Source organism: Microtus ochrogaster (genome assembly GCF_000317375.1).
Source record: "Microtus ochrogaster isolate Prairie Vole_2 chromosome 14 unlocalized genomic scaffold, MicOch1.0 chr14_random_1, whole genome shotgun sequence".
Taxonomy (NCBI): Eukaryota; Metazoa; Chordata; class Mammalia; order Rodentia; family Cricetidae; genus Microtus; species Microtus ochrogaster.
The window spans coordinates 29965516-29976196 of record NW_004949096.1 but is presented as its reverse complement, the minus strand read 5'-3'; the positions used below and the strand labels follow the sequence as shown (position 1 = coordinate 29976196).

At 48.1% G+C, this 10681-nt stretch overlaps 1 protein-coding gene across 12 annotated transcripts in view; it reads left to right on the top strand.

The window, feature by feature from the left end:
• Positions 1-631: 631 nt before the first annotated feature.
• The window catches only part of Ppip5k1 (diphosphoinositol pentakisphosphate kinase 1), a 50835-nt gene continuing 40785 nt past the window's right edge, over positions 632-10681 (top strand). For 4 of the 12 annotated variants that reach the window (XM_026787650.1, XM_026787648.1, XM_026787649.1 and 1 more), the window contains exons 1-10: positions 675-758; positions 4762-4858; positions 5129-5303; positions 5660-5855; positions 6273-6363; positions 6574-6659; positions 6966-7120; positions 7255-7356; positions 8146-8307; positions 8395-8516. In XM_026787650.1, coding sequence (XP_026643451.1) covers positions 5157-5303; positions 5660-5855; positions 6273-6363; positions 6574-6659; positions 6966-7120; positions 7255-7356; positions 8146-8307; positions 8395-8516 — 1061 coding nt within the window. In that variant the 5' untranslated portion in view covers positions 675-758; positions 4762-4858; positions 5129-5156. Of the gene's footprint in view, positions 759-974; positions 1026-3452; positions 3476-4761; positions 4859-5128; positions 5304-5659; positions 5856-6272; positions 6364-6573; positions 6660-6965; positions 7121-7254; positions 7357-8145; positions 8308-8394; positions 8517-10681 lie in introns of those variants that run through there. The other 8 variants (XM_026787651.1, XM_026787644.1, XM_013352649.2 and 5 more) reach the window with 8 other exon arrangements.

Below are 10681 nucleotides of genomic sequence, written 5' to 3'. Positions count from 1 at the left end.
GTTTTTGTTTTTCGAGACAGGGTTTCTCTGTGAAACTGCCCTGACTGTCCTGAACTAGCTCTGTAGACCATGCAGGCCTCAAACTCACAGAGATCCGCCTGCCTCTGCCTCCCTAGTGCTGGAATTAAAGCCATGAGCCAAAGCTACACAGTTAAGAGTAGGATTCAAACCCAGCTGTTCAGATTCCAAGGCTGGAGAATAGAGAAGAAGCAGAGTGTAGAGACAGAAAGCGGTTTACTCGGTTTCTCATGTCTACCATTTACTTATATCTTTCACAGATCAGTCTCTTTGTTCCTCCCTTTAACTTTTCCCATCTGTTTCTGTTTGTCTCCAGCGTCCCTACCTTTTCTCTTTCCACCTTCTGCCTTATGTCTACCTATATTACACCTGGATTTGCTTTACAGAAAAAAAAGACTCGGTTTTTGCCCTCATGGAGGTGCAATGTCACAAACTTTGCCTCTTCTTCGTTCATCTCAGTCTTTTTTCCTCCCATTGGTGTCAGTGGTTAATCTCTCCGTCTAGGCTGTGGACTGGCGATGCAGTAGGAAATAAAGAGGCAGAGGAGCATAAGGCTGCAGTTCTCCAGGCAGCCACGAGGAGCCACCCTCCTCCACTCTGAAGCTCCGGCCAACGCAGCCTGACTGTTGCCGGTGCGCGCCCTCCGCGGATTGGAGGGACCGCAAAGAAGTCGCGCTTTGATTGGGCCGCTGTCAGGTGTCGCTGCCTGCAGGTTCGGCTGCGCGAGCGGAGGGAGGCGGGTGAGTGCGGGCCGGGGGCGGTGGGGGAGTGGCTGGGGCTGGGGGCGGTATCGGGGAGGGTGGGCTCGGCGAGGGGCTCGGCCTGCGCCTGAGGCCGTGGGTAGTCCCGGGTGGGGACTGCTTCGGAGGGAGGCGCAGCCGGGAGGCCTCAATGTCAGCCTAGGGAGAGCGAGGCGGGGACGGCGGGGGCGGGCAGAGGCGAGTGCGGTCAGGATGGGAGGGCGGGATTCGTGACCCGACGCCTTGAGAGAAAGGACGACCGAGCGGGTCAGTGGGAGAAGAGACTGGTGTGGAGGGGTCTGCAGGAGGCATAAGGGGACCCCCGGGAAGATGGAAGGCTTTCAGGGACAGGGCTGGGGGAGTCTGGGAGGAGGGGCAGGGCTGGACCGCAGGGGAGGGGACCGAGGTAAAGGGTCGTGCGCGAGAAGCCGAGGGAAGGGAGGACCAGCGGGCGCTGAAAGCTGGCGGAGTGAGGGAAGGGACTGGCTGGCCAGGGGAGAAGGTCTGCGGAGGAATGGGTTACTGAGGAGAGGTGAGCCTCCAGAAGGGCTAGTCGGAGGAAGGGAGCTCTCGTTATAGGGGATCCTCGCTGTAGGGGGCCATTAAGTGTTCATCGTTAAGAGAATGATGCTACCCAGTGTACCCTGGAGGCTGAGGCAGGAGGATTCTAAATTCAAGGCTATCCTGTGCTACACAGAGCCTGTCTCAAAAAAAAAAAAAAAGTGTTAGCCAGTGTGATGACTCATGTGCAGGTTTGAAGTGTTGTTTACTTCTGGGAGTCCCTGAGTGGGAGAATTGGCTGGATTCATTGCATTAATTGAACAGTGATTGGGGTGCAGCAGTCAGTGTGGAGAGTAAGGTTAGGGGAGTCAGTGAAGAGCCATTATCACAGATTAGGGGAGAGAAGGCGGGATGAGTGAGCTACACTGAGAACGGGCGGCAGCAGATGGAAGACTGGCGTCAGAATAAGGAATATGTCAGAAACATTCAACTCGCCTGCGGAAGGAAGTGGGAAGCAGGCAGAGAGGCCCACGCTAGTGATCCCAACACTTGGGAGACTGAGGGAGGACGATCACCCTGAGTTTGAGGCCAGCCTGAGCTACAGAGTGAGACACTGCCTCCAAACAACGGGGGAAGAGTAGGCAGGGAGGCGTGGGACGGGACCTCACTTTTGAAGGTGAGAAAATTCCGTATTGGTGGTGGAGTGAGGAGTTTCTGTGTTGGTTTCCTTTTACTATTGTTGGAGCTTCTATCAAATGCAAGGTGATGCCAAGAAATTAGAGATTCACGCAGACTGCCCTCCACTCTAGGAGCTGAAGAAGTTACAGTTCGCCCTAGTCCTCTCCAGATCTAATTTAGCGTTGGTGCTCCTTAGATTGCCTTCTTGTTTCCTCCAACCCCTTCCCTCCCTTCCAAAGCAAGACTGCCCTTTAGCCTGGTGTAGACTCTGTCGCTTTCTTATGCAACGAAGTTTGGGGAGAACATGAAGGGGAAAGAGCACATCAAACAGGAAAGTGTTTTTTTGGGAACACCACATTAAAACCCCAGCCTCTCCCAGAAGTACATCCAAATAAAGCCTGGCTTTGTCATAGCTATTCCTGCCAGGAATGTTTGCTTTGTTAACTATGAATTTGGACCTTCATCTTCTTTCAGTCTGTGTGAACAGACTTCTCCATCCTATTGTTTCCCATCACAGGGTTCTAGTAGAATTCCACGAGCATGGCTGGATATTGTTTAAAAACAAACATACAAACAAAAAACCCAAACAAACAGGGAAGACTTAAAGGGCAAGAAGAGAAGGAATCTTAGACGTAGGGAGAGCTCCCAGTTCAGAAAAGGCACAAAGAAAGTGATGAAATTCTAATTGGGGAAGTTGTGAGGTATCTTTGGGAATGCCACAGGGAATTCAGAGAGACGGTCTGTCAGTCAGGAGGAGTGGTGTCTGCAGACGGCCTGTTCTGTCTGTGGTTGAGCAATAGAAGCATGAGATGGGGAGGCTGAGATGGCCAAGATTTATAGAAATCTATAATTTTCTAATCAAAGCTGCAACCCTCGTAATGGCAGATTTTAAAATTAAAATGGAGAGAGGAATTATGGAAGCCTTTAAAACGCTGTACGTTAACTAATTCGCAAAAGGAGTTCTTGGCTTCATTGGGGCTGGCGGTGTTTCTGAGAACTTCTATGGAACATGGAAAATTTCTGTTGAGTGACTCCATTTTATTTTTGGAAAATAATAATAGTTGCTCATACCCTTACAATTCATTATTAGCAAATGCTAGCCTTGTTTGTATAATCTTCCGATCTTTTGGAGTTTTGAAAATAGACATTTATTTATAGGCAAGATTATATAGGTATCACCGGAAACTCACCGCCATTCTCGCTTCTCTTCAAATGTAACTACTGTTACAGATTTGATGTCTTTTCAGTCCATTTTTAAAATTATGCCATTTTAAAAATTATATATTTTGTTTGGTTTTGGGGCAGGTCTCACTGTGGTTCTGGCTGGCCTGGAACTCACAATGTAGACCAGGACAGCCCTGAACTCACAGAGATCTCCCTGCTTCTGCCTCCCAAGTTCAGGTCCAGAAGTCGTGCACCACCACACCCAGATTCAATCTTTTAAATGGCTACTAAGTGGGGGCTGGAAAGATGGCTTAGTGATTAAGATCCCTGGTTGTTCTTTCAGGGGACCCAGGTGCCATTCCCAGCACGAATGTGTACGAGACACCTGCAAGTAGAACACCCATACACATCAAAGAAATGCTGGCAATCAGCAACAATAACAAACCAACCACGAGCCTGTACTAACTGCATCTGCAGTCGTGAATAGCATGTGTTTATTTACGCAAATGGTTGTGCTCCATGTTTATCTTGGGCATTTGTACTAGGAAACTGTTGCATATAGCTTACAAGTATAGTGTGTATGTTTGTGGATCCATAGCGCCCATGTGGAGGTCAGAGGACAACCTGTGGAAGTCAGTGTCTCCCCCCACCAACCCCCATCCCCGTCAGGTAGCTCCTAGGGTTCAAACTAAGATTGTTAGGCTTGGCAGCAAGTACCACCATCTGATCCATCTTGCTGGCCCTCATTCATTTTTAAAATCTGGTTTGTTTGTTTTTTTCTGTATACTGCATCAGAGTCTACCATTCTTCTCCTTAAGGCATCTGGATTGTTCTTAGTTTTCCCCCTAGGCAACAATGAGGTAGAGAAGGGAAGAATGTCCTTGGGTGTGTCCACGTGGGTAGGGGAGTCTTACCACAGCCTAACCACCTCTGTGCTGCTAACAGTTTGGGCTGGGTAGATGTTGAGCTAGCATATACATTTTAGAATTTCTTGTGGCATTCCTGCTGTCTGCTTACTAGAAACCAGTGTGGCACTTTGCGGTTCTAGTAACCAGGAATGTCGCCTGATGGATTCTCTCTGGAGTTTCCATTAACACTCGAGGCATATGCACGTAGAGTGGAACTGCCAGCTTGTTCTGATCCAAGTTCATAAGATGTTCTTACCAGTGTGGCCTTAGGACGGTTTTTCCAGTGTAGCTGCTCTAACAGACCTTGTCTTAGGCCAGCGTTGGTCTTGCAGTACTGAAGGACTGGATGGACCACGGAGACTGTAGTTTGAACGGATTGAGAACTGCTGTGTGAGTGTTTACTCTCAGCTTCTCAGTCAGCACCAGACTTCCCTGCTTGGACTGATTCTCTGGATTTGGATATCTGGTTTCTTCAGATGATGTGGGTGAAGGAGAAAGGGCAAGCACAGGAGATGTTAGTGTCCTGAGACAATGCTTAGCGTGGAGGGTGTCCTGGAGAAATGTTTCTTGAGCTAATAGCAGGTAGTAATGGAGTTTGAAGGCAGATCTTTGGGGTCAGAGCATCCCTTTGCCCTTGAGTCGAATCCTTGACTGTGCTTGGGGAGGTACTGTAGGGAGGTGGAGAGAACTGGGAACATTGTGGAATGAATCCAGCGTTTGAAATAAATGTCACTCTAACCTTCTCTTGGTAGGAATCAACAGTAGCCTTCCTTGGAGAACTGCTTCTTCTATTTGCTGCCTGGAGTTAACATTGTTTCCTGCTGGCAGAATCAGGGACATGCCAGCACTGTAAGGCTTAATCTCCTGATCCTCTTACCAGTTCTTGGCTGGGGTGGGGTAAACAGGGAAGAAAAGGAGTCCTTGCTTTGCTCTTACTTCTCTTTAGTCATGTCAAATCGTAGTACAGTTTCCTTTCTTATGGGTCCTTTCCATCGCTTTCTTTCTTGTTCCTCTTGTACCCCATCATTGCTCCCTCTCATTGTCTAGTTCCCTGTACCCCATCCCTTCCCACTGTAAGGGCGCTGGATTCTAAGCTGATGGGGGTACTCACTTCTGCAGAGCGGGATGAGTGGGTGTTCCGGCGGGGATGTGGTCATTGACGGCCAATGAGGACGAGAGCAGTACGGCCCACTTCTTCCTCGGAGCTGGAGATGAGGGCTTGGGCACCTGTGGAATAGGCATGAGGATGGAAGAGAGTGACAGTGAGCTCCTTGAAGACGAGGAGGATGAAGTGGTAAGTCTAGGGAAAGCGATGTAGCTTGGTGTTGGGCCCCTGCCCTAGAGAACTGATACTGCACTGCTTGGACACAACGGTTCTTTGCAGGCACAGACTCCCTGTTGTAAACAGGCTCTATCCTGCCTAGGGGAGGGGCCATAGAGATTGGTCAGTTGCCTCTCTTTGAAACTCTTGCTCAAACGTCCTCCTCCTGTTGTCTTCTGGTCACCGCTGCTGCTTTTGAAGAAGCACATTTCCTACGGGCTTCTTCTCTAGTGGGCGTCCTTTATCCCTCAGGCCTGAGAAAGATGTGGCAGTGTTGGAGGTGACAGATGTGGGAACCTGGAGTTCCTGAGAGCACTTCTTTTCTGTAGCCTCCAGAACCTCAGATTATTGTTGGCATCTGTGCCATGACCAAGAAATCCAAGTCCAAGCCGATGACTCAAATCCTAGAACGACTCTGCAGGTTTGACTACCTGACTGTCGTCATCCTGGGAGAAGACGTCATCCTCAACGAGCCTGTGGAGAACTGGCCGTCCTGCCACTGTCTCATTTCTTTCCACTCCAAAGGTTAGGGTCTGGGAGGAAGGCCGGCTGTGGGGTGCTGGTTTGGGGATGTAATTCTTATCCCTTTAGTAAGAGGCTGTTAGCGCCTCCACACACAAGGGAACATTGAAGGGGAGTTTACCTTCTGTTTCAGGATTTGCTAGGCGGAGGTTAAAGCCTATATCCCAGCCACACAAGATGATGTGAAGGCACTTACTTTCTCTTCTAGACTTGGATCTCTGGGAGGATCCTACATGTAATTGTGTTTATTTTCCTGATGACTATCCCGGACTTGAGGAACTGGGCAGATAAGTGCTTGGTTAGATGTGTCCGAGGAGCTCAGTGGCAGCCGCTGTCTCTAGCAGGTCACAGTCTGTCCTGCTGCTTCTCACTCTGCCTCTTTGACTTTCTTTGGTCTCTCTATTTCTTTCTCTCTTGCAGGCTTTCCTCTGGACAAAGCTGTTGCTTACTCCAAGCTTCGAAACCCCTTCCTTATCAATGATCTGGCCATGCAGTATTACATCCAAGATAGGTATAGCTTCCTGTGGACCAGAGGGGTGGGTGGCCCTGAAATGCCCACTTTAGGAAGCCTACTCTGGGGTGGCACAGTGAAGCAAACATGCTTCATTTTTTGTCCCATTTCATATTGAGTTATAGTTCCCTATGCAAATAAAATGTCTAGCCTTTTCCCTTTGTCATCCCCACCTTTCCTACCTGGCTAATTTATTGGGGGGGGTGACAGGAGGGAGGTGTACCGGATCCTGCAGGAGGAGGGTATTGATCTGCCAAGATATGCTGTGCTCAACCGTGACCCCGCCTGTCCTGAGGGTGAGTAACTGCCTTGATTTCCATGATTTTAGCCCGGTATTTGTTCCTTAAACTTCTGTTCTAGACATATCTGTATGAGCCTTTGACAGTTGGATTATAGGTAGAGTTGTGGGTCTTTAGACAGAGCCGTTGAACTTTTATATAGATATTATCATATCTAAATGCCTTATATAAGCATTGCCGTATCTGTTATAGGACGTGGTCATAAAATGTGAAAGGTTGTATAGATTAAAACCTCAGGGAAACAGGAGTTGGAGATACTCTCCAACCTTAGTTCCTAAGAACGATCCCACACCCATCTTTCAGAGTGCAGCCTGATAGAAGGTGAAGACCAGGTGGAGGTCAATGGAGCTGTCTTTCCCAAGCCCTTTGTGGAGAAGCCAGTGAGTGCGGAGGACCATAATGTCTATATCTACTACCCCAGCTCTGCTGGAGGAGGAAGCCAGCGCCTCTTTCGTAAGGTATGGGAGACATCTGAGCATCTGGGAAGTCAGAGAGTAAAGGACGGAGTGAGGCTGTTGGGAAGAGAGAAGGGATCTGTGGGTAAAGCCTGGAGGTGGAGGCAATGTTGTTCTCCTTTCCTTTCCTCCTCAAGATCGGCAGTCGGAGCAGTGTTTACTCTCCCGAGAGCAGCGTCCGGAAGACAGGATCATACATCTATGAGGAGTTTATGCCAACAGATGGCACAGATGTTAAGGTTATGGTGGATACAGAGATTTAAAAACATCTGGGTGGGAATGAGGTGCTTGGGAGGCAAGTGGCAGTGTGTATGGATCTTAGAAAACAAAATGCGATTTCAACTGGCTTCACACTCATGTGACGATAGCAAGTGAGATGCAGACGTTCTCGTTTCCCTGTCAGAGCGAGAGCAAGGTGCCATAGTAAATTGTGAGACATTGGTAAATTATTGTTTAATAAGGACTAGAAAGTAGTGCCAGAGTCCTAAGGAGAAACCTTTGGAAGATCATTGGAATAAGGCTCAAAAATATCAGTCTCTGTCTCTGTATTCTTTTTTTAAAAATTGTCTTATTACATTTATGTGTGTGTGTATGTGTGTGTGTGTATGTGCACCATCGCATGCATGTGCAGTCAGAGGTCAACTTGGGGGAGTCACTTCTCTCCTTCATCCATATGAATCCTGGAGACCAGACTTGTCAGTCAGCATCTTTACCTGCCGAACCGTTTCCTGACCCAGTCTTTGTATTCTTTACATTTGGAGGAGTTTTTGGTCTTGTCTTTGTTTTAAGACAGGTTCTTACTGTGTAGCTCTGGCTGACTTAAGACTTGCTGTGTAGACCAGGTTGTCATTGAACTCATGAAGTCCTGCCTCTGCCTCCTGAGTGCTGGGACTGAAGGCGGTGCCACCACTCTTGACTGGGCAGAGTTTGGTTTTTATTGTGGAAGAGTCTACAGACCTAGTGCTCATATTGTCTTCTCACACACAGGGTGAGCTGTGGGCGTACTCAGTGGTGCTCTGTACCCGCAGGTGTATACAGTGGGGCCTGACTATGCCCATGCTGAAGCTAGAAAGTCTCCAGCTTTGGATGGGAAGGTTGAACGGGACAGTGAGGGGAAAGAGGTGCGCTATCCAGTCATGCTGACCGCCATGGAAAAGCTGGTAGCCAGGAAAGTCTGCGTAGCTTTTAAGGTAGAGAGCGCTCATGGGGCTGTGGGGTGAAGGGAAGAAACGGGCAGGGTTTGGAAGCTGATTCGTTCTGCCTTTTCGCTTTTGCAGCAAACAGTCTGTGGATTTGACCTTCTTCGTGCCAACGGTCACTCCTTCGTGTGTGACGTCAATGGCTTTAGCTTTGTCAAGAACTCGATGAAATATTATGATGATTGTGCCAAGATTCTGGGGTAAGAGACATAGTGGGCAAGGGTACGGGGAAGGGGGCTCAGGAGCTTTCTCTTTATAAAGCGGATGTGATGTCTGTGCCTGTTACCCGGCACTTGGGAGGTGGAAGCAGTTTCATACTATCCTGGGATACATGAGGCTGTATGGATAAATAAACAAACAAACAAACAATAAAGCTTTTGCTTTATTTTAACTATTTTAAAAACGATTCAAAAGTCAAAAATGAAAAAGGAGAAGGAGCTACTCGGCCCCTGCTGTCTCCGTAATGCATTCCTCAGAGATGACTGTTATTAACAGTGTTAGCTGTGACAGATTGCCTTTCTCTCCCATGTGTAAATAGCTATATTTAGTTACTGACTGTGATAATACTGGGATTTTGCGTTCAAAATAGCATGTAATACCTAAGCCATTCAAAAAAACATAAGGGATGATGGTATAGTAAGCATCCACGGTATGGCAGTTCTAGTCAAGCACTGTCTGAAGAAGTACACCATCAGGCCAGATATGGTGGTCCACACCCTCAATCCCAGCACTCAGGAGCCAGAGGCAAACGGATCTCTGTGAATTCCAGGCCAGCCTGGTCTGCATCACGAATTCCAGGCCAGTCAGAGCTACACAGTGAGAGGCCTATCTCAAACAAGTACATTGTTGAGAGTGGCGTGGTGGCTCAGAGGGTAGAGCGCATGTGTGTGCACAAGCCTAGCTATGGGAATTTGATCCCTGGAACCTACGTAAAGGTTCCACACCCATGCCATAACATACATACCCACAAACACATCATGCACACTTATGCACACAATAATTAATGAAAAAAACCCACATTATTAAGTGTTGGGCTGGGTGTGGTGGTGCACACACTTTTAAGCACTTAGGAGGCAGAGGCAGATGGATCTCCATGAGTTTGAGGCCAACCTGGACTACATAGTGATTTCCAGGACAGCCAGAGCTATGTAGCAAGACCCTTTCTCAAACAAACAAACAAACAAAATGTTAGTTATGAGGGGCTGGAGAGATGGCTCAGAGGTTAAGAGCATTGCCTGCTCTTCCAAAGGTCCTGAGTTCAATTCCCAGCAACCACATGGTGGCTCACAACCATCTGTAATGGGGTCTGGTGCCCTCTTCTGGCCTGCAGGCATACACACAGAATATTGTATACATAATTAATAAATAAATCAATTAATTAATTTAAAAAATGTTAGTTATGATAGTTCACATCTGTAATCACAGTAGGAAGGTTGTCACAAGTTTGAGGCTACTTTAAGCTACAGAGTGCTGGTGGCACACACCTTTACTCCCAGGATTTGGGAGGCAGAAGCAGGTAGATCTCTGAATTTGAGGCCACTATATGTGAGTTACAGGAAAGCCAAAGGTATACAGAGAAACCCTGTCTTGAAAACAAACAAACAAAAGCAAAAAATTAAAACCAAAAATATTCTATTATTAAGGCTAGGCATGAAGGTATACACATATAATTCCACGTTCAACAGACCGAGGCAGGAGAGTTTCAAGTCTGAGGCAAGTCTTTGCTACAAACGAGACCCTGTCTGAAGAAAGCTGGAGATGTAGTAGAATTGCTTGCCTGAAGCCCTGGGCTCAATCCCCAGCCCCTCATAACGGCAGTGTTGACTCAGACTGGAGTCCCAGCGTTTGGGAGGCGAAGGCAGTGTGGGGGCTGAGAAGGAATCAGGCTTAGTCAGTGAAGTGCTTACTGTACAAGCGTGAAGACCCAGATCTGAATCCCAGCACCCATGTCACAAGTCGCAAGTAACCTGTAATCGGAGCATAAGGAGGCAGAAACAAGGCGATCCTAAGGGCTCACTGTCCAGCCAGTCTAGATGATTGGTGAGCTCCAGGTCAACCAACCAGTGGAGAGTGGTCAAGGAAGATGCCTGACTGTGACCTCTGACCTCCACAGGCACACATAGGCTGGTGTATGCACCTGTACGCAGGAATATAACCCCATCTACCTACACACATATACATACAAAATAGAACCTAAAGACCATCTGCTATGTAGTGAGTTTGAGGCCAGCCTGGGATACATGAGAAAAAATACGCTATTAAGAATATGTGAAAGCCGGGCGGTGGTGGCGCACGCCTTTAATCCCAGCACTCGGGAGGCAGAGGCAGGTGGATCTCTGTGAGTTCAAGGCCAGCCTGGTCTACA